This window comes from Melozone crissalis, unplaced genomic scaffold (genome assembly GCF_028551555.1).
Source record: "Melozone crissalis strain CALT ecotype California unplaced genomic scaffold, PUWL_Pcris_2 ptg000007l_1, whole genome shotgun sequence".
Lineage (NCBI taxonomy): Eukaryota > Metazoa > Chordata > Aves > Passeriformes > Passerellidae > Melozone > Melozone crissalis.
In genome coordinates, this window is record NW_026535785.1 from 9608452 (window position 1) to 9632057 (window position 23606).

The 23606-nt window shown below is 41.6% G+C and overlaps 1 protein-coding gene across 1 annotated transcript in view; it reads right to left on the minus strand.

Moving 5' to 3' along the window:
- Nucleotides 1-19910, minus strand: part of LPCAT2 (lysophosphatidylcholine acyltransferase 2) — a 29803-nt gene extending 9893 nt beyond the window's left edge. The window contains exons 1-11 of the mRNA XM_054269416.1: nt 19770-19910; nt 14265-14404; nt 12956-13173; nt 11599-11711; nt 9503-9563; nt 8425-8483; nt 7205-7239; nt 5174-5228; nt 1995-2077; nt 1338-1463; nt 120-273 (exon numbers count right to left, since the gene is read on the minus strand). Coding sequence (XP_054125391.1) covers nt 120-273; nt 1338-1463; nt 1995-2077; nt 5174-5228; nt 7205-7239; nt 8425-8483; nt 9503-9563; nt 11599-11711; nt 12956-13173; nt 14265-14404; nt 19770-19889 — 1164 coding nt within the window. The 5' untranslated portion in view covers nt 19890-19910. The remainder of the gene's footprint in view (nt 1-119; nt 274-1337; nt 1464-1994; nt 2078-5173; nt 5229-7204; nt 7240-8424; nt 8484-9502; nt 9564-11598; nt 11712-12955; nt 13174-14264; nt 14405-19769) is intronic.
- Between the last annotated feature and the right edge of the window lie 3696 nt (nt 19911-23606).

The window sequence follows — 23606 nt, forward strand, 5'->3', positions numbered from 1 at the left end:
CAGAAACTGTTAACCAAGAAGCATTTACTAAGCTGGACATAATGCATTATAATAAATATAGTTTTGGTATGTGATGTCTAACAAAATATTGTCAACAAGTCAGTTAACCAATTACTCACCCTGTCAAAAAGTAGAAACAGCTCTTTGAGGACATCTGAAATAGGCAGCTTCAAGTACTCAGCAAACTCCTCAATTCCAATTCTTCCCCCTTTGGAAGCACTTGCAATAGCAGCAAAAGTATCCAGCTGCTCTCTGACATGATTCCATTTTAGGCTATGCAAACATGAGAGAGAGGAGATATTTCTATACAGCAGTTCTCGGACAGATGGAATTTCAGTAGGAGTTATTACAGTGTTCAAAGATGAAAAACTGCCAAACAGGGCATGTGTGTACAGCATTTCTAATGCTGTACTTCAGACCAGATATTTGACTTTAAATCAGTAATTAAGGACTGCTCCCCTCTGGTTATTAATATTAAAAGCAGGCAGTTCTATGCTTGACTTCCACAGAATAACTTCCCAAACCTAGAATAGTCTGTCCAATTACTAGGCTGCTCCAGCAGAGAGCTTTTCATTACCATAAATTCAGGTGTATTTTTCTGCATCATGCTCTAGGGTAAGTATTTCCTTGACAGAGGGAGCAGGTCTCAGCTCTATTAGCAAGCTCTCTACCCAAACACCAGTATTGCTAGAGCCTCAGAACTGTCAGATCTCTGCAAAAAACACCACTGCACCTCAGTAAGAATAATTGGGATTGCCATGTATCTATTCCAGATAGAATTCTATAAATGGATACATAGCACTTAATAATAAGTCAAGATTTATTGGACACATTCAGATTTCACCACAGCCATGCCAGGTTATTTGATGGAGTATGGTTACATGGCTCAGTCCTCAAATTACACTGTATCCAGACAGAAAAAACTAACATCACTAGTGACACATGGCTGCACAGTAAAACTAAGAACAGTAAGCTGAAGTTTCAGGCTGGAAAGAAAGCTTTTTACTTCCTGCCACAAGCTGTCAGTGCCTCACCACTAAAGCAATTTAAATTTCCACCAAGATTACCATTACATTCTTCAAATAGGTAATGCTCTGCTTTTCTAACCCTTTGGTGAAAACAATCTTTTCTCTGGCAACAAAAATTGCTCAGGATTAGTCCTTACTGGGATTTTCCTCATCTCTGATTTCCTTGCAATTTATGTAAGTTGTATGCTTAAATACAGTATGTTACACATGGCCAAGTCTGTAGTCTGGTTATTTAACCTTTGGTAGACAGCCATCAACACCTGCAGCACTTTAGTATTTATGCTTCCAAGCAGTAAAAACTTCCCTTACTTGAGTTTCTTGCTAATTTTGGTGAACTCTACCAGCCCAGCTTCCATGGGTAAAGTCAACTGTCCTGCTGAAATCATCAGTCTGCAATCCTCAAAAGTGTGATCAGTCACTGGCAAATTCAAAGCACTGAAATAAAATCAAGGAAAAGCAAAATTAATTTCTTATATATTAAAGTAACTTATTGTAGGCAGTTTCCCTTCTCTGATATGCAAAGCAAATGTTAACTCATTCTTGCACTGCTGCAAGTAGGACAAAGCAATACACACCATTTCATGAACCTGTGAAACCACACCGTGAAACTGCGTTATGGCAGCACCATGAGTTTTTAAGATTTACAGTCCTGTAAATGCAGCCCAGTAATGCTGGAGAACAAACCACCACCCACTTGTCCTTTCCAAGCAAGGAGAGACCATTTTATTCCAGTTTTCTATGAATTGAACATACTATGTTCCAATGTATATCTTTTTTGTGTCCCATGTAAAAACAATTGAGGTAATTTAGCATAGGATTTTGACACCTCTTAGTGAAAATCTACAGCAATTCCTATGGATAATACCCAAAACTTGATTAAATTGTACATTATGGTTAGGCTGTATATAGAATTGCTGGATATAAAAGAACAGTTCTCAGAGGTTTTACTGATGATCAGTTACTTACTTTGCCATGGTTTGTCGGACTCTGTTGGCAAAAAGAATTGGATCACTCTTTTCTTCTTCAGAAGGAACATGAACAGGCAGAAACTGAAAGGGATGAGTTATCCAATCAATTCAGTAGTTAACACTTCATTAGGAACATAAGCAATTTCTTATTTTTGTTTTGAGTGTGGGAGAACAGAAAAACATCAGCCATGCAATGAAAGGACTGGGCACTAGAGGTCTCAGCCGCCTCAGAAACTGCTCAGGCTCTTCTGCCCTCCCCACACAAATGAAATTTACTGCAAAACTCTCAAGCACTGGTAGAAGCTTAAGATGTACAATCAACTCTCCAAAGAAGAAAAGTATAATAAATACATACTGAGAAGATTAAATGCTGTACTGGTAAGAATGTGAGCTTGAAATACTGAACACTCCTTTTCAGAGATCCTTTTTAAGTGATATGTATTAGACTAGTGTGTGTGAGAGTTTTAATGTTTTTAAATACAAACTGCAGTCCCATCTCATACCTTGTATCTGTCAGCATGTGACTGATAAGTTTTCTGTACATTTTTCCCCCTTGACAAAAACATTGAGGAATCATAGTTTTGACTTGTAAGTAGCACACTAACTGGAACTCCAAGCAGAAAGTAAAAAACCCAACAAGCTCTCTCTGACCACACCTAGGAAACACACCAGCTATCTAAATGGAAACAAGTTTACTATTGAGGATTCAGTATTATTATGTAAGAACTTGGAAGTACCTTTTCACCAAAATAGCCTCTAGATGAACTATTGTCTATTGTGGCATGAACCAGCACCTGTTTGCAAAGTGCTGTGTGTGGGGGAGTGCTTTGCTCTTCCTACTTCAGCCTACAGTGTTTGCTCACAGCTGTTTACTGTGCCTTTTCTCAGCTGTGGTTATCACTTATCTGAGTTCTGCTGCTCTGCATCCTGCCCTTAATTCCTAGAATACAAAGATTCCAAAATAAAGTGTTGCTCATGGTTCATTGGAAGAAAGTTGTTAATTATGTACCAGTGTGTTGCTTTAGTTATACTGCAGGTGCTGGTGATGCATTATTGCAGTGCTAACTGTCCCATATAAACAGTTTGTCTTGAAGAGATATTCAAAGTTTTTTTTTTTAAGGAATGCTTTCTCTTTATGATTAAAACCAGTGAGTTTATGGAATTGGTTATCTGTCAAATAACCATAACATTTTCATTTTATAATTAAAAGTTGTCTCCCCTGTAAGGAAAGGAGAGGTCCAGCTGTTGACAGGAATATTTGAGATTTCATTCCTTTTGTAAGCAGTTGCCAGCTTTGTTCAAAGTTTGGAATAGGTCCCTGGTTATTACAACTCCCCTTGAGAAGTCACATAAATCTTAAACTGAGAAAGCACAGGCACACAGCACACAGGAATCTCTGACACCCCTGGATGGGATGAAGTCATAACTCTGGGTTTATCTACGCAAACACGGCCACGGCTTTGACAGTGGTCATGACTTCACTTGAGGCTGAGGTAAATTCCTGGCAGCTTAAACACCACCTTCATCCCCTTCAAAAAAACCCCCTACAATTATTCATAAAACCTGTTTGCCAGTTGAGAATCAAGAATTTGGTTTCTTGACCTCCTGCAGTGGCTGCATGATCTCACAGCTCAGCTGCTTATCTGCTGGAGGGTGGCAAGTGCATCTTCCCAGCCAAATTCAGTCCTGTAAGAAAATTCTTCACACCTCTTTCAGCAGCAAAAATATTTTTCTGATCTGCTTGAGACCTAGTCTCTCTTCTTTGAATTCTTCAAATTCTTACAGAATTTGCCAATTGCTGTATTTTTTGCAGCCCTAAAACTCCCTGCCAGGCTCAGTTCCTTGTGCAATATCCCAGTGTGTTAGAGCAGGACTGGACATGGACACACAGCCCTGGAGCCCATCACTGCTCTTGCACATCAAGTAGAGGCACTCCAAGACTGGTGGGAGTGGGGAGGCTACTTACACACAGGATGGGACAGCAACAGAAATGTCCATTTCTAAAATGAGTAGGTGAAGTCCCTCCTTCCACAGGAAAATGTGTCCCTCCTCTTCGTAGAAACTGAAAGGCTTTTGCACTGACACTAAGAAATTAGTTTCATTTTGGGGAAAAATGCTGATGTGAAAGCTGCAAATTTTTTCATGTTTCAGTTTCATCTCTTGGAACATGAAATTTATTTTTTTAAAAACAAGTTTGAGTTCTGTTCTGAAGTAGGGAAAATGATGCTCTTCCTTCTCTTGGAAAGGCTGCATTAATTGTTCCTTGCTCCCATGTATATAAATCACATAGCTATGCCCCACTGAACAAAATTATTAGGTGAATTATTTCTTGATTACACCCTCTACAAATATGTGTCTAATGCATGCACTATACAGTAACAAGATGCTCCCTTAAAATGAATTTCATTGCTCCACAACACAGACTAGATTGCCAATTGTTACCATTAATAACACTGCTTGCATTCATAAAGCTTTGGACTCTTGCTAAATTCTGTGTTTTGCAAATAAACAGCAAAATGTGTAATTTTCTCCCCTTCCTCAGGTTCCTAAACCAGCTTAGGCCACACTGACAATCCTTTGTGGTCTGGTAAGGAATGTGTTCTGAAAGCTGCCTCCTTGGCAGGGAGCAGTTAGAGTGTGGGTGCTCACATGAAGAAGTGTGGATGTTGTTTCAGTTGTCATTCACCTGTCCCTGTGCTGTGCAGTGGATTTAATGATCAAGGGAACTGGTTCCTCACATGAGGCTCAGCACAAGTACTTGAATGAACTCTTAGTTGTAGAAATCTATGAGAGTCCAGTCTGGGGAGATGGTGAGGAAGAGAAGGTTACTTAAAAGAGATCAGAGAAACGGGGAGGTGGGAAAAAGAAGCTGTTACCTTTGAAAGAATGTATGTTAATTCTTAGTTTTAATATCTGTAGAATTCATGTGGTGATAATTAACAGTGATTTTATAATGCTCTAAAAATAAAGTAATTTCTGCAGCTGTCTTAGAAACTCCTCAGTATGATACATACATATGGACAACAAATCTATTCCTTACTGTGATGCTTGCTCTTGTTTCTGAGACATTTGTTTATTTTTCAGTAAAAATAACTAATAATGTGAAGACTGCATTTATATTAAAGCAGAAATTCCCTGGTTGCTAAATCTTAATACAAAAATATTTCCAATTCTTACCTCAACTTCTATTCTTGTGAAGATCTGACACATTGTCATTAAGCACAACTCTTTACTGCAGGCAAAGAGGAAGAAAAAGAAATTTTACTTATTTAAAACAAAAGAATTTGCATGTCAGTAGATTAAACATTTTAAAGCACAAAAAACCAAAGTTAGTATTAGGCAAGGTTTTTAAGCACCTTGCAGTGAAGTTTCCCAAAAAGTTACTTTTCACGTTTTTTCTAACAGGGCTTCTGTATACAGCTGCTGCTTGCTCACAGGGCAGGCAAGTTATTGTCTGCTCTCAAGCACATTAACAATTCTGCACAGCTCTTTGGCCACTAAAACATCTCCCTCTCTTTAAGGAGGTCTATGGACACTGGATTTTAAACTTTAAGAACTTTGATTCTGAGAAGAAGCTTTACTTTATCTTTTACTCTCTCAGCTGCAAAATAGGACCGGTAACTTCATTATGCAGAACTGGATTTGTTAGTATTTGCTAGTCACTTTTCAAATTACAGTAACATTTACACAGAAGTGTTAATGAAGTGCCAGTAGGGTCAGGACCATCAGTGCTTTTTTTAAAACGTCGGAAATTTTAGGATCAACAGATAAACTTGGGGGAGGGAGAAACTGCTGAAGAGAATAAGCATAGTCACTTCTACTTCTGACTTGCTCTTTTCACTGTGATTTTTAAGCAGAAATGCACACTTGATTTTTACAGCAGGTATGTTTTAATAGAAAATTTTCAAGCAGTATTTCTCTCTTCTTGTTTTGGGCAAAATAGAAAAGAAAAGGGAAAAGGCAAGAGAACCTATGGGATCCTGTCTATCTTCTGCACAAGTCCAGTCTTAATGCTTGATTTTCAAACACATAACATCAGGTATTCCTCCAAGGCACAGAAGTAAGAGATAAGCAGTAAGTGAAAGCAGGAACTGTGTCAGGAGGTTTCTGAGGAGACCGGTACTGTCCCGTCCTGGCCACAATATCCAGGAAGTTTTACAAAGAGTGAGGTGGTTTTGCATGTTGTGATCTACAAGTTTGTGCAGGGAATATTCTTCTCCTGGTTCCAATTAGTTTTGCTAAGAATCTATGGATTCTTCTCCATCCATCCCTTCTCTCCTCATGATTTTGCTAAGCAGTTCCTTTCACCTGGTCACAGATTTTGATCTGAGCCTTCACCATCCAGCCACCAGGCTCAGAGCATTTCTCTACTCTGAGTGAATGGGCAGCCTCCTCCCTCCCATGGGAATATCTCTGATTTAGTTCTTTCTTTGCCTGCTCCTACTCCATCTAGCATAACTGAAGACACAGCTCTAGTTTAATCTTTCAGCAAAAACCCTCCATGGAGGAAATGTGTAGTATGTACTGAAATTGTAATGTTCATTAGTCTCAGTAAGCTGATATCAGCAATAGTAGAAACAGGAAAAAATCTTGGGAAATTTAAATGGCAATTTTCATGCCCATCATGTCCATTGTTTAAGTGTGCAGATGTCAGGATTATACATATATAAAAAAGTGTGTGTGTATATATATATATGTATATATATTTAAAAAGATAGCTTAAAAGGTGCTTATGATCTGCTCCACTAGTCCAGACGTGTTTCACAATTAACTGCCTTACAAATGTTAGTCAGTAAATCAGGACTACTGTACCTAGATACACTACATATGAAAATGTGGTATATGGAGTCTGAAAATGCACATTTTAATGAATGTTTGTAAAGTGAAAAGTATTTTCTAGACATATTTTCAGTGCAGTTGTGAAGGTTCTTTAATACTTTTCTTTCCTTTGTTCTAATTTAATTTGCAAAACAGGAGAAAACTAAAAAAAAAGAGTGGTGGAACTGGAAATAATACTTTCCTTTGCTAACCGTTTCTTAGCCATTCAGATATGAAATCTACTGCATGACAGCATTACTGATATTTCCCCCTAATAAAAACAGATCTAGAAGAACATGTGTCTTGGCTTAGTGAAATCTGTTTGGCAGACTGTTTAGCAACAGGGGAAAACTTTCTGTATGCAATTTTCAGGAGGATTAAGAAACTTACAATGAATAGCCCTGCCATGTCCAGGTCACAGTATCCTAAGGAAAAAATAAAACACAGAAATGTATGACAAAACCAGATGTAAGTTAGCAAGCAAGCAAGTTACAATTTAAAACAGGCACAATTTTAGTAAAAGTGGATGATGTTTTTATAGGCCTATAGTGAAAATAAATAAAGGTGTTAAGGCAAATAGGATTCCTTGCCTTAAAAATTTGGAAATAAGCATGGCAGACTTTTATAAACAATTGGGAATAACATTTATAGTTAGTTAGATATTGTAAATCATTCACTCTGATCGAAACAACAGAAGCAGGGAAAAGAAAAATGGGTAAGACTTTGTCAGTGGGCCTTACCAGTCCTTTTAGAGAGGCATTCTCATAAACATGTCTCATTTAGTTAACGACATTTCTGCATAATTTATCATTCTTTTTCTTTGATATTTTATTTTTATTTTTTTTCTCTTCTCTCTGTGTTTATTACCTCTTATACATTATTTTTACAGTGTGTACTGGCAGATCCTTAAATCTTATCAGGAAAATGCGATACCAATCCCCTTGGGTGATTCATATTTGACATTTATTTGTAAAAGGATTACACAAAGGAGTCTTTGCAAATAACAATAACAACCATATTTTCAATCCTAACAAAACATTAGGAAGTGAAAGTTTGGTCTTTCCTGGATTTGTTGGATGACCAGGTAATTTAAAGAATGTTGAAAAGGTCCCAGCTTTACAGGCAGAGTGAAGTGGAACTGCACAAGGAATGCTGCCTGAAAAGAACATCTGCAAAGCTGCTCTCCTGAGGAGGGGTGTTGGATGTACTGCAGGGCTCAGCTTTGCTTCTGTTCAGAAACATCACAAGTCCTTTTGCAGTAAGGCTATCTTGAGGTTAACCAGAAAATGATGACTAATAGGGAAGTTTGTCCATTTTAGACTTCAAAGGACAGGCTCTGTGGCACTGCAGGAAGTTCCCAACTTCCGCCACAACACTTTCCTGTCTCCCCGCTTTAGCTAAGAAGCCCTGCAGTAATTTTTCACAGTCAGAATAGCAACTACACCATGGTGACACTTGGGAAGCCTGGCTGCTTAGCTTAGCTTTAGCAATGCTGAAGCTCAGCACAATATATTCTTCAGTGACAATGCAAAGTACTCATTGTAGGTACCACTTAAGTCAGACTTTTGCCTTCTGTATTATTAGTGAGTAACAGAGGAGTTTCTGCTCACCAGCCTGTTGGGGTATCGAAGTAACACAGGTTGGACAGGGACTCGTGGAATAAAGGCACCTGCAGCCACAAATCAGAACTAATTGTTACAACTAAGCTTAATACAGCAATTGTAAGCTTTAAGAGATTTATTTCAGACAACAGTACCTGGAAGGAGACATTTTTTAAAACACAAGGAAAATGAGATGTATTCTACTTCAGTTTTTTGTTTGTTGTTTGATTTGGGTTTTATGTGTATTGTAGCTTGGGTTTTTAGTTTTTAATTTGTTTTTAAATCAGCAGCACAACCAGCAAGATGTTAGGACAGAAAAGGGTTTGGCTTCATCTCAAAGGAGAAAGCTGCCTAAGATCCCTGGGCTGCTCAAACTCACTTTCTGTGCATTATTTCCCCATTGAAGGCATTAATTTCAAAGGATGAGATGCTCACAAGGCTTCTGAGCATTTCCTGAATCATTCTGTGGTCTGATCATCACAAGTGATATGGGTCTGCCCAGGGAGTAATGGTTTTTAACACTTCTACCCAAGACACTGTAAAACAGTTAAAATCATGTTGCTCTCCTTTCTTAACTGAAGGGCAGCACAACAATCTAATGATCAGTGGTGCAATGAAAAATGTTTCTCTGTTAAAAATGATTTGTTGTCCAGGCTTGCTAAGTGCTATGCAAAGACATTTTGTAACTTGGCTGCTAAGTCTTGCATGGCAGAATTTACAGCAATGTAAGATAGCCCACCTGTTAGATGAGATAAAAGAACAACATCTAAGTTCATACATTCATCTCATAACAATCACAGTTGAGTTTCTCAGTAAATATATTAGATGAAAACTGTAGCCAGAAAAATCCCCCAACTAACTACTCATGTATGTCACAGACATTTTGAATCCTACACAATAGCACAAACCAGAGAAGTAAGCTGGCTAGTATAAAAGAGTGAGTTTAGTACCTCTAAAACTTTAATAATGTAAGAGATTACAACAGTGCTGTTGTGGATGATATATCTTCACAAATTCAGTCCTTAGTACAACTATCAAATTAGTATCACTTATCTTTTCCCAACAACAACAGGACAAAATCTCTCACCTTGTTTAAACGTGATCAGGCAGGATCGGTTTGTGCAGGTGCCTTCTGGGAAAATCAGCAACTTGGATTTAAAGAGAAAGAAAAATACACACACACACACATATATTTCATAAAAGAATTATACCTTAGTATCTGTTAGGCACAGGCTGACCTTATGCAAGCTCTGTTGTACTGTATTACAAGAATATCACTACTGTTTCCAAAGGAAACAAACATATTAACGAAGGATGCTCACAATATTATTAACCTGATCCATCTTGACTTGGAAACCAATGCTCTCCAAGAAAGGAGTTCTGGGGAAAGGTCTTTATCAGTTCAAAAATATGGTACAAAATGCTTTAAGTGTTTCACTTGTCATTTTAGTGTTGGTAATAATAAATTGTTCCTCTGACAGCAGTTTCTTATCGAGTTGCTGGGTGTATAAATAGAGGAGTTTGGGCTGAAAGGAAGTACATGAGGTGCTTGGGCATTTACAGTGAAGATGCTATCAGTGAGATGCCAGCTGTGATGAGAACACAGCTTGAGCAGCAGAGCAAAAGGCAGAGAAGGCGTTTGCTGTGAGGCACAGCTCTGAAAGCACCACACACCACAGCAGCTCTGAACCCCAGTGACTCAGACACACCAGCTCCCAGAAGGTTTCTGGATCAGTGTCTGAGACAGTACATGAAGTGCACTGGGAACTGCAGTGTGGCACAATGAATCTGGCCCCCTCAGGAACACAAGCTTTGTATTTCACATAAAACTACAGGATCATAAGCAGCATTCTAAAAACACCCCAGCACAAAATGGTCTGGGTCAGGTGTGCTCCCACTTCAGCCTGAATGAACAGATCAAGGCCAGCCGTGAGAGAGGCCTCAGCATGTCACACCCAAGGGACACACACTGTTCAAGGGTATGACAGAGGCTGCTGCACACAGCAAGTTCCAGCCAGTCCTCCATGACACATCCTGTAATCAGAAAGTGTGGCCAGGGCACAGGACTAGGAATCACCCAGTGACACCCTCAGTTGTACTGCTGACTCAGTCTTGGAGATTCCCAGATTACTTGAATCATAATCTATTTATGCCACAATACATATCTAGGTTTCATCCCAAGTGCAGCACTGATGCAGGAGCCCATTTCCCTTTCCTCCCCATGCTGCTTCCAGCAGAGATCAAGTCTACCAGGGCATTCACCTAAAACAGTTTAGCAAATCATAAGCAGCAGGGTAGTCTGTAAGCCCAGTATTAAAAAATTTGTCATGTGCGTGTTTAACTGAAAAATTTCAAAAATAATGGAGGCTCTAAAATTATTTAGAGCAATTGTACTAGAAAAATACATTTATGAGTCAAAGTACCTTAAATGTTAAAAAAGCTTTTAGAAAGGTACTTATGTAGTAAAAATGTATGAAATGTGCAAATAATGCCATTACAAAAAAAAAATGGCAAGTGTTGGTCTCCCCTACTTAAATGGTCTCTGTTTCTAGAGACTGTTCAGAAGTAGAGCAGTAAACAGCAGGTCTAGCTGTCACAGATACTTCCTACTGAAGTCTATTATCTTCACTTCCTCTTAATTTTACTCAAAAGTTACTCAGTGGAACAAAAGTGAAGGAAAATTCTTCCACCTTGTCTATACCCTATGTGAGAAACTTTCACGTAGTTACTCTTACACATTACTCTGAAGTTTTGGGCTAAAGTACAGTTTGTACTAATCTTGGACAGTCTGGGTTATCCATCTCATTAACTGCTCATCCTCTACCTGGTGTGAGCACAGCTCTGTGGTCCAGCTTCAGAATACTGATCCATACCAATGCAATTCACACTGAAGGCAGCATGTTAAGACTTGAAAAGGGAAAAGAGAAAGGCAAGAGCATTTGCATTTGCAACAGCAATTGGTACTGGTTGGATTTATCTGATCCATTTGTCACAACAAAACTCCTTCTGGACACCATATCATATTCTGGACACCCTTCTTAACCCAGTCATATACCCGAGGGCTGACTCCATTTCTGTACACTTTAAGAATCCTATCCAGCTGGTCATTTGTGCCATTGTGATGCACAGTGAACAGGGAACAAGAACACATGACAGAAGGGAAGTTAGTGGTGTGTTTATTACCTGTGGCCACTGGCCTCTCGACTGTGCCCGCCTGGTTATCTCAGCCACCGTGTTCTTCCGTGAATTGTGGTCCTGACGAGAAACTACTACAGGCTGGAGGGATCTCAAAATGGCTGTGAAACAGATTAAAAAAATGCCTTATACTAGTGCTTAGAAAACACATGGGTTCAATGCTTCCTTATAGCAAAAACATGTTATTTATATGCTAGGAGACAGACTCCACACAAACAACTTCCAGACTAAATTGATAAGAGCATTGTTATTCTCTTTCTGCAAAATGGGAAATAAGACACAGAAGACATACCCAGCCTGCCAGCTGAGGAGCTTTACAGTAGATATAAACATTCAAAATTTATCCAAACACATTCTAATAATATTGCTGTTATTTTTCACTAAGCATTTCCACACAATTCCAAAGAGTGACCTGACTGGGTCTGCTCACGGGCCACGCTCAGGCCTAACTTAGGCACACTACACCCAAAATGTAGTTTTAGCCTTCCCTTTTCTGTTACAAAGCATGCATAGCTTTGATGTAAATTACAGAAAAAAACCCCCTCATTTAATCAGAAGTCTACATCAGAATATGTGGACCTTTGTGATCAGAAACCTGGCGAAGAATTATCTTCTCTGTCCCAATCCTCTGCTTTTAAGCTAAAATCAATATATTCTCTGTCCATTTCTTTTCTACAAAAACACTTTGCTATATTGCCTGCTGTGTTTAGTTTTGGGTTACTGGATAGCCAGCAGAAAGTCTACAGCTGATTCTAGCAATAATGCAAATGGGGATTCTTTTTGTGCCAGAAGGAGGAGAAAATAATAGAAGCATGACTCATCTGATCTTTTCCATTCCCTGCATTTCCTTTTTGAGTAACTCCTCTTTTATTCCTTCCTGGTCTTGCTCCCATTAAAAAAATCCATAACATTGCCTGCAAGTTTAATCTTATCAATATGGTATTTTCCAGACTACTGTACTTTGGGTCTGTTTTGAAATAACCTTCACTCAGATTTGTGGGCTACACTGTTAAAAGACAGCAGTGAAACAGATTTTTTGAGCTACTACTGGGAGAATGAAAGAGAAAGTTTCCAGTCTGAGCAGCTGCAAAACATGCTTTCAGTATAAAAGAAGTTCAAAATGACATCATATTTCATACCGGAAAAGAAACAGAATAATTTCTAGGCATTCTTACCCATTAAAAAAGATAATGTGTCATAGGAATTTTGCTGGAAAACAATTTGTCAGTGTCTTTGCAAGACAGAGCTTAAAAGTCTGCCCTTAAATCACTTCAGGAGATAAAATTTTTGACCCAATGTCGAGTTGTTAACTTGTAACTTTCAGGTTTTTTTCATAAATACTTACTGCCAAATACTGGAGTTGACAAATTCTCTGCTCTAGACACTATTGATGGCATTCCAGTCAGGGCACAAACGATGCCATCAAAAAAGCTTGAATGAGGAGCTACAACAAAGACTGGTGCTTCTGACAGACTCGCCACCTTGCCTCTGACTTTAACCTGGAACCCCATCACGAAGTACGCCACGCGAGTCAGCCCGGACAGGGTGATCTGGACCATCCTCCTTGGAAACAGAAACACAAAAATCTCATCCAGCTTACAGTCAGCTTTTATTTTGTACTTCAAAAGAAAAGCCCCTAACGGATTTCCCAGTTCTAACCAGCAATGGGGCTCCACACAGGGCAGCAATGCTACTCACCCGCAGAATGCAGGGCTGAAGGGAAGTGGGGAAGGGGACATCACCAGAATGCAGGGCTAAAGGGAAGTGGGGAAGGGGACATCACCAGATTGCAGGCCTGAAAGGAAGTGGGGAAGGGGACATCACCTTTTCCTGATGGAAGATAAGACAGGGTACAGCCTCTTCCCAGGTACACTATTTCTCATGGCACATTTCATGGCATGGTACCATAACACTATTTTGAGTGGGGTAATTAGCAGATTTAGTGCCCTTTCTATAAGAATTGATGTAATTGATACTGGTTTTTTACTGTCAGTTTTAAATAAGATTAAATAACAATGTTTCTTTACTGGAACTTGTTCCCACTGGAGAGGACACATTCCTTTCATGGGACTCTCCCTAAACTTCTGGTCTAGAATTCACCTCCTGTGTCTCCTCCTCCTCCTGCAGCTGCAGTGCATCGTGGCTAGAAGGGAACTTCAGTACTTTGAGGTCAGAAGTGAGGGACTGAAACCCAGAACCCACAGAAGCAGCTGTGAAATACCACTTCAAGGGCAATGCAGCAGAGAGGAGCTGTCAAAGCTAATTTTGTCATAGAATCATAGCATAGCAGAAAGGACAAAGGCTACACAGGAGCTCAGCCTATGACACCTTACAAAATACTTGCTTAATGAATTTATTTTTTCAAATATTCCTGTAAGGATTATTACTGAAATAAGTCCTGGCTTACAGATAGTCTATAAATGTTTTTATACATTTTTTTAGCCTCAAGACAACTGAAAATATACCTCTTTAAAAAGGTCCACTATTCTTGTAAAATACATTTATTAAAAATTTGCTTCATATAAATGGGTAAAACTGAGGAATCCTCTTTAATCAAAAGGAGGAGTGAAAGGAAAAAATAGCTTTTGACCCTGGCTTTGTGTTATTAGGAAAAAAAAAAGCTTAGTTTTCACAAATATTGGTCAGTTTTTCACCTTCTCCATCCTTGCAGTGGCAGAACTCCTCTTCCAGGCTGACAGACAGTTGCAATTGATGCAGACAGCCAAGCTAGCAGTAAAAGGAATGTGATGGTAACGAGACGGAGGGGAAGCAAAATAACCCCCTGGAGAACAGTCTGGAAAAAAAAGAGATGAAAAATCTTAAGAAATGGTATCAACAAAGAAAGGACTCTGCTATCTGTATAGTTACTTTACAATGATTTTAAAGTACTACCACTATTGCTTTGTGATTTAAGGAAAGCTTTAATTATTGCAGTGGTCTTATGGGAAATAATTAATGGTTTCATTTTCTCTTCTGAGTTCCCATTTCAGGAAGAACTGGAGTATGTGAGTATTTATGTTTTTGGCTTGGATGTAGCTAGACACAGAAGGTAAACTAAGTTTGCTGGCTCCAGTTTATATTTGGTCCTGGTCTGCAGCACAAACCAGCTCAGATGAGTTTGCCCAGCTGACACATATCTCCACTCTAGGGCTTTCTATCACTAGCTGCCTATCTAGAAGTCAAGAGGGATCCTTAAGATGACTAATTGCAGTCTTGCCCTTTCAAATGACAAATCCTGTGTTGAGTCACAATATTGCTGCAAGTGGTCCTCACTGCTGCTCCAGGGAGCTGTGCACACACAACACAATGTCATTTCCCCCAGTTGGGACTTTAACAAAACTAAGGTTTTAGTTGCCCTGACTGCAAATAATCCTCAAACATCATGTCCAGCCCTCCCACAGGAATATTTAGCTTGCTTGTTTTCATGCATAGCTCCGGGAAACAGGTGTGTTGGCACCATGTTGTACCACAGGCAGCTTTGGTACAGTGCAGGAAGAAATTCTTAATTGTTTTACCCCAGCACATTAGGTTAGAAACTGTATCCTGAAGGTTGGTTTTATGGTGCAACTGTGCAGATTGAGCAAGGTGGGGCTGGGAGGCAGGTGAGCTGTGTGAGCAGCTCAGAGCCCAGCACTGCTGGGAAACCAGTGAGGGGTTCAACTCCCTTTGGCACTAACCCAGCTCTGCTGCCACTCACTGATGAGGACCAGTTTGTGTGCAAACCAAGGAACAGAACAAAACACACCCAAAAAAACTGTAATAGTGATTTTTAAAAATTTATTTGGGCTGTTTCTTCCAGTCCCCCAAAACTTATCTGAGAGTGTGTCACACACTGACAGCTCCACCAGTTCAAGTGTATGGGATAAGTTACTGAAGGAGAGTTAAGAGAGTTTAACTTATTCTTGTGAGCTTACTATGTTTCATGCTTTACTGGTTTTTAAGAAAATCTACAGTGGAACAACAGTGTTTCTCTCTCAAAATCAACCTTTCTAGTCAGCTCTAACAATGGCCTCTTACTGTACAGAAAAAGCAAGGCTTTTTGTGAGACAGCTTTACAAAATAGTTTGTAACCTCCTAGAGCTGTGATTATTAATATCACAGTGGATTTTAATTTACCTCTTTTCTTTAAAAAGGAATGAGTGTGGTATATTTGAAAATAAGCACCTTAGTGTGTACTTTATCCAAATCTTTGATAGTCAGTTGTTTCTAATTTTCCTCTCACCAAATCCCTTCCATTTTCATGTAATGTCCTCTTACCCTCCCCTTGTCACTGTTCAGGAGAGGCTCTGCCATCTGGCTCTAAACCCTCTGACACTGATGAGGATTAAGATGAATTTGGGGCCTTCAGGACTCACTTCTGTGTTACCACAGGCACAGTGGCAACAGTCCAAACATGACAGGGGATACACAGAGTAAATTAAGATGAGCATGATAAGCAGGTACACTGTGTTGATGTTTATGTTCTGCAAGCACTGCCACACAGTGCGTTTCCAGGAGAGATCTGAACATTTAGGTCTGATTACTTCCTTTTTTTATTTAGGTAAGTTAAAAAAGTGTAAGTAGGTAGCTATGGGATTTTAACCATAACTTTATGGACAACAGGCAAAGGACTGCTCTGGATCACAGAAATGAGCATGACAGGTTTCACCCTAGAGATCTATTGCTCCCACTCACTCTGGTGCCAGTTGTGGCAAATCTGAAAAAGTCAGCTAGGAAGATAAACCAGCAAAGACTCCTTGCTTGTCTCCCAAAATTAGCTTTGGGGTTTTTTTTTCCTCTATATGCATCCTCTTTTACTATGATCTATAGTCCAGTTCAACATTTCAGCTGCATTCAGTTATCCAAAATGGGCAGCATGAGCATAAGTTTTTCTTAATGAAATATTTCTTAATGTTTTTCTTAATGAAAAAAAGAATATATATGTACTGACCTAAAACAAAAGATACAGGATGCAATAGCAAAAGCAAAACAATCCCTTCTTCAAAACTTTAATAAATTCATTAATCTAGTTTAGGCAGATGCACAGGTGGTACTGATTTGCTGATGCAAGCTATTGGCTTTCTAGGTCACTGTGTAATGAGGCAGAGTTGGTTTCTGCTCCATCAGCTGCAGAGCAGGGTACGAAAAGGACAGAAAAGAGGAAGGTCAAGGTAGACTAGAAAAGGGAAAGCATAGGAGAAAAACATAGAGAAAAATACAAAGCGTAGTTACTACTCAGTAGGATGAGAGCCACTTCAGCTTCTGTGCAGTAATCACCAAGATAGAAGTAATCTGAGTCATCCAAAGAACTTTTTCCCACATACTGAATCACCCATGTACTTTCTGTTTACTGTGTCTGCAATAACTGCACATCCTGTCACTGCAGCAGTGCTGGCAGTCCAGGTCCCGCTCCCACAGCTGATTGATCTTTGATCAATACATGGGATTATACCTCCACTGATGGCAGGAACCTTACAAGTGGAAAAGCAGGTCTATCAGAAAGCCACAGAATTCCATATAAAATTTTTGTTCAACTGTAGCTGCTGTCAAGTTATCTCAGAAACAGCAGCAGAGCAGGCTGGGGGCCAGAGTGAAGCCCAGCTCCCACTGCAATACTCTGACATCTGAAGCTGTGATCAGATGGACTGTCCCCAGCAGCACACACAGGGCAAGACAGTGCTCCATGAGCATCCAGAGGATGTCACAGCTCTGCCAGGCAGCCCAGTTGCTTGCTTCCAAAAATACTGCTTTTCGCATGCTGGTTATGGTATTACGTAGTGCACCACTGCAGAATTGCACTGAGCATCTCTTCTGAATAAACTGGAATCCAGTAATGACTTAACTAGAATTTCTGCTTTAGATTTGCAGTTCAGAAGTTAGGACAGCAAGGGAGCAATCAGGAGCAAAAGAACTAAAACCCAGTAAAAATCTCAACAAGGAATTGCAGCACTTCAGTCAGTGGATGGAAACCAGAAGTATTTGACAACTGGTTTAAAATCATTTGGCACATGAAGATGTTTAGCACATCCAAACTGATCCTTGCTTTGCACATTCTAAAGAATGACAAATAAAGGGTGGCTTGTAAACTTTTAAAAAGGACTGGCAAGAAATTGTAAAATCTGCTCACTCATTTTTCAGTGTGGCTGTTTTTATATTTGAAACTGCATGAAACACAAACACCTACCCTGTCTCATTTCAAGCTCCATTCATCAGGGACACAGCCCATGCAAGGTCACCAGCAGGTGGAAATCCTGCTGTGGACTCCCAAAGAAAGAGGGTTTTGAAATTGTGTATCTGTATTGGTGTATGTTAAAGGAATAGTACAGAATGGGGAGGCATAAAAAGACTATCCTTAACATGCAAGAATGGAGAAACACTGCACTTGATGTGAACAGGAAGGGAGACTTCCCTTTTCTGAAGTTTATAGTAACAGTGTCTGCTAAGGCCTTGATTCCCAGCAGGTCTGACTGGCAGTGCTGAGCAAGAGAGGAGCAGAGGCTCACAGGACAAAGCAATCAGTAGGAAGTGTTCCAGTCCTTATGACCAAGGGGGAAAAGAACAGAAGGGAGCAAAACACAATACAGAAAAGATTCTCTTGTGTGTTTTTCTGCTTTACAATTCTGTGACTGTTTTCTCCTCAGCTCACCAGCACCAGGCCCTAACCCAGATGGGTGCTTTTCCTTCCAGGTGCTTTATGGAGTAACTTAAAAATGCAAGCTTTTGAAAGTAGTCTGTGCACCCTCCAGAAAAGACAGGCAGCACAGAAAGCTGTCAATTTCTGGCACCTCATTAAGAAACTGGTTTCTTCAGGGTTCATGCCTAAAGCTACTGATCCAGATGCACTTGAAATGTTCCAGGCTGCTAGTAAAACACAGGGGATAAAAGGACTTGAAATTGTTTTCCAGCTTTCTCACATTTCCTCTACCCAGCTATCTTCAGGGCAAACATTGTTTATAACTTGACAAAGATCTATATGAAACATAAAATATTTAGTTGTATGTCAGCTTCAGATATTTATAAACATCAGCAGAAAATGCTGTAATTTCACCTACACACTGATGTCCTCATTGTCCTCAATCATATATTCATGTTTGGTTCAGCTAATTTTTAAAGAATGTTTTTAAGAATCAAAGCTTTTTTAGTTGTATGAGTATCCTGTAAGTCTTGTGTGCTTGTACACAAGTCATATTGGGATAGCACTCAGCTCAGGGGCCTGATTCAATTCACCCAGTGACACCAGTCAGTGACACAGTGGAATATGGGGTACTGTTTCTTGTTGTACACCCTGCAATATGGAGCCAAGAGATTCACTGCCCCCATCCCAGGCTTAAGATCAGCCTAATGTCAGTTAAGCATCTGAAACAGCATGACTGAAAAAGTTCTCTTCTGTTTTAGCTTTTCATATCAGAGAGAAATTGACATCTCAACTCTAAAGCTGAGGCATCTGACATGACTGACTGATGAAACAGGACCGCTGTTTTCTCTAGGCATGATGTGTTATCAGCAATGATTGCACAAATATTTCCAAAAGCTTGTTTTGAATCTTGTGTTTAAAGTTTTAAGTTTGAAGTCAGTAAGCATCTGTGTATGCACTGAGTAAGCATGCAGCTTGAGGACTCTGAAAGGCTGAAGAACTTAATTTCAAAAACAGTGACTTTTTTATGCTGACCACCCATTGCATCTTTGACCGTTTACATAACTTCCCCGCGTATGTCTAGGTTAGATCAGGAAGCAAACTGCGCCGTACAGGGAAGGAAATGTTGTCACTAGCAGCCCGTTCCCAGCCAAGCCGGGAGCTGTGGATGTGACCAGAGCCGGGGCTGCTCCGCTCCGCTGCGGGCGAGGCGCTGGGCACGGGCGGCGCTGGGCACGGGCGGTGCTGGGCACGGGCGGTGCAGGGCAGGCCAGGCCCCGCAGCCCCGGCTGCCGGCGGCACTTTCAAACCTCGATCGCTCACACCACGCTCTGCCCTGGCAAGGGGGCTCGAAAGCGGCCGGTGCCCCCAGCCCTCAGCGCTGACAGCCCCGCGGAGGCCCGGCCGCGGCACGGAGCGCTGGTTCGGAGCCGTGCCCGGACTGAGCCGTGCCCGGGGGTGCCGTGCCCGCCGCGTTGCCGAGCGCATCCCAGCCCGGGCAGCGCGGCCCAGCCCCGCCGGCCTCCCCACCCGCCCCCAGCCTTACCCGCAGCTTGTCGCCGGTGCTGAGGAAGCCCGGGTGCACGAAGGGGTTGATGACGATGGGCGGGCTGAAGGACTGCTGCCTGGGCAGCGGCAACACTCGCGGCGCCATCTCCACCGCCATCCCCGGCGGCTGCGCATGAGCCGGCGGCGGAGCCCGGGGCCAGAGCCACCGGCCGGCCCTGCCCATCCCGGGAGCCCCGCCTCGGGCAGGTGATGGCGGGCTGCCGCTGCTGCGCCGCAGCCGAGGACGGACGGTAGCGGTGTCGGGTTCCATGTGCCCGCAGCGCTACGCGTGCCCTGCCCCGCGCCGGGGTCCGTGTGCCCACAGCGCTACCCGTGCCCTGCCCCGCGCCGGGGTCCGTGTGCCCACAGTGCTACCCGTGCCCCTGCCCGTGGCCTGCCCCGTGCCGAGGTCCGTGTCCCCGCAGCCCTGCTCTGCCGTGCCCTGCCCCGCGCCGTGCGCGCTGCAGGCTCCGCAGCTGAGCCGCGTTGGCCGGGTGCGATCGCAGGGCGATGTCCGTAAGCGCTGGGAGTAACGCGGGCCATTAGCTGGGATGGGAGAGGACAGGGGCCGGCGCGGTCGTGACACACGGCAGAGGTCGCTTCTAGGGCAGTTTTAGGTGCAATTCTAGGTGCATTTTCAGCGCTGCTGAGGCTGGTACAGTGATTCTGGTTCTGGAGCACGTGAGGTCCGCAGATCTGCTGCAGCCTTTCGCTGCTGCCGGATGCCCGTGGGGTCGCTTCCCGCGGGTGTGCCCTGAGGGATGCGCCCGGAGCGGCCGGGCAGGCCCGGCGGTACAGTGCGGTACCACAGCGTCCTGCGGCACCGCCTGCCCCCGGCTGCTGGTCTCACCCCAGAGGAAGTTCCACGCTGACCACATTTAGGAAGCAGGCTTATTTGGTTCTCACAGGAATCCTTCACTCCAGTGGTGGGGCTGAGCCGCCAGTCTGTCTGTGCAGTGCGCACTGGGCTCAGGCCGCTTGCCTCTTGCTTGACATTGGTTCAAACACTTCATTTTGTCATGGTGCTTTTCCAATTTGTCCTTCCCATGAATATGTTGGTACTTCCTGGCACAGCACTTGTCTGTATGTTGCCAGACTGTTCATGTCGCTGTAATGAAACTAATTATAAACATCTCATGGTTCCTTTCCCACTTTGACGTCTCTGCTTCCACAAAGATACCATCAGCATTCACAAAGCTTTATTATTATAAAATAATTATTTGTGTTTTGCGACTGCAGGTGCTTAAGGAGTAGTCCTAATGACATATTTGGGCTAACTGAAGCCTGCCTATAATGGAAGCTTGATGAGTATAGGATTTCCCTTGGCTGGTTTCCAGGCTTTCCCTGTGGTTGCCAGTCCTTGAAACCAGCACTGTCTTCTGAAAAAGCTGAGAGCTGTGAACGAACTGGATCAGCACAATTGTCACAGAAAGTAAGGCTGGGGGGAACTTCAGAGGAGAAAGATCAGTTCTACCTCCATCACTCTTGGCAGATGATTTTATAAGCTCTTTTTAAAAGCTCATGACTTCCCTAGCGGATCCATTCCAGCACTTCTCTGGTAATGTCTTGAAATTATTTTTTTCTGTATCTGAGAAGAATCTCTCATTGCAGATGCTATCCACCCTCAGTGGATGCAAGAACTGGTCCCTTTCCTCTCTGCAGCTAGTTTTTGTACACTTGTGTAGTGTTATGATTCTCTTATGCTTTCACCAGACTCATGTTTTCAGATTTTCCCTCCCAGGTGCTCATTTCTACATTTCTGAGCATTCTGAAAGCTTTCCTCTGGCTTTTCTCCAATAAATCCACATCTTTCTTGAGGTACCCAAACAGGAAATGCTACTACTGGGAGGCCTGACCAGTGCAACTTGGTGGGCAGGATTAATTTGTGTCTGACAAATTATATTATTATATCACTATATAATAGCATCTGCTTTTATTTTTAGAACTTTTTTTTACCACTAGCCTGATCCTGTGACTCACGCTGTGGCCTTGCAGACATGATGCTATTCATATCTAGATTAGTGCTTCTGGTGACTTGTACATTTATGAAAAACTATAATATTGATTATAAAATTTCTACTCTTCTAAGGCTGATTAGCTATAGCACCATTTGAAGGGCTTAGCATCACAAGTACCAAAATGGAAGCACAGTGCAGAAAAACCTTTATTGTTCAGAACATGTGAGAAATTAACCCTACTTTAGCCAAAGAATTAAAGAAATTTAATTCTTTGGCTAAACTAGAGTTAGCATCTCTTTTGAATAATAATTTCTTTATTGTCTATGAATCTATGGTAAATTGAATCTTGATCAATTGGACTGCTAACATAAAACACCACCAAGCTTTAGCAAAACTGATATCTGGAATCTTTCACCAAAATGTTTATATGGTGTTAAAGATGGACATCAATGGACTAAGTAGCATTAGCTTGTTACTCATTATTTTTCTTGGTTGAAACTACAGCTTTAGTTCTGCAGGTCACTAGGACAGTGTGTGTTTTTCCTGAGAAGCTTACCCTATACCTTGATTCTGTCTAGAAACTAAAAGTGGCTCTGGAGCCGGTGTAGCTTCTGTATACAATCCAAATGAATCATATTAGCGATACATGAAAACCCAGTACACATTTCCATAGTGTAAGACATGAGTTTTTCTCTCTCATAAACAGACACAGCTCTTTTTAAAAAAGCGTATGCAGCTTTATATGTGTTTAATATGAATTGTATATATGCAGTCTAAAATGGACTAAGATATCTGCCTTATTATAGCTGCCTTTGGGACAGTTTACTCTCTTCCTCATTTTTGTAAAAATATACTCTAACTTATCTTCTTATCATAAAATTCTTGGTAGGCAAAAGCATATACTACAGAATATGAAATATTTGCAAACATTTTTTTAACTCTTCTGTCAGTAATTCCTTATCTGAACCAGAGGCTAAAAGGAGTTTCCCTTTTTAACATTTGTCTGTTTAATTCTTTTGATCAGGGCTGTTGTTTTACCTTGAAAAAACACGTGTACAAAGACATTTTTGATACAGAAATTGAAAACCTGCTCGTGTTTGATCTGCTCCCTGCTGTTGTCTGACAAAAATCTGCCATCTCCTGGCCTGGCCGTGTAACACTGCTGCACACAGCAGTTGGGGAGCATCTGTTCACTGCTTGTTAGGAAAAAAACTCCTCTCAAGGACTAGCTAAAAACTTCGTCATGCAAAGTGCCATTCTGATTTTCCAGTTTCTTTCTGTGGTACTAAGTGTGAACTACTTTTGAGAAATGTATATGAGGATAGGAGTAGATGGCCATGTGTTTGTGTTCTCAATTCAACAATTTCTTGCTTGCTTTCTTGTTTTCTGGCTTTCTTTCTGTCTGTCTTTCTCTCTTGCTTTCTTGTTTGCTGCCTAGGCCATGGTGCCCCAATGCTGGTTGAGTTTGTGCCCCCCTGCTGGAATAGTGCCCACTAACACCTTCTACTAACCCACTAACACCATCTGTGCCCAGCTGACAGCATGGTCTCTGCAGCAATCAGGGCAGCCAAAAAGTGGGACACAGATCGCATGGAGTTTGTCTTTCTCCACCTGGGACAGTCTTCAGGGTTATCCTGGTAAGCTGTGTGTACTCAAAGGCTTTTGTGCACCATGCAACCTCAGTCTCATGCCATGTAAATGGCACTGTGGCAGCCTGGATAACACAGGGTGTGAAAGTCCTTAGGGTTCTGTCAGTCAGCTTCAGTCTCCTGGGAATCCAGCTCTGCACATCCCTCAGTAGAATTCACTGGTTTAGTGAGATTTCAAGCAAGGAAAGCAGTTCTGGACTGTTCATTTCCCAGTGCTCAGGTACTTCG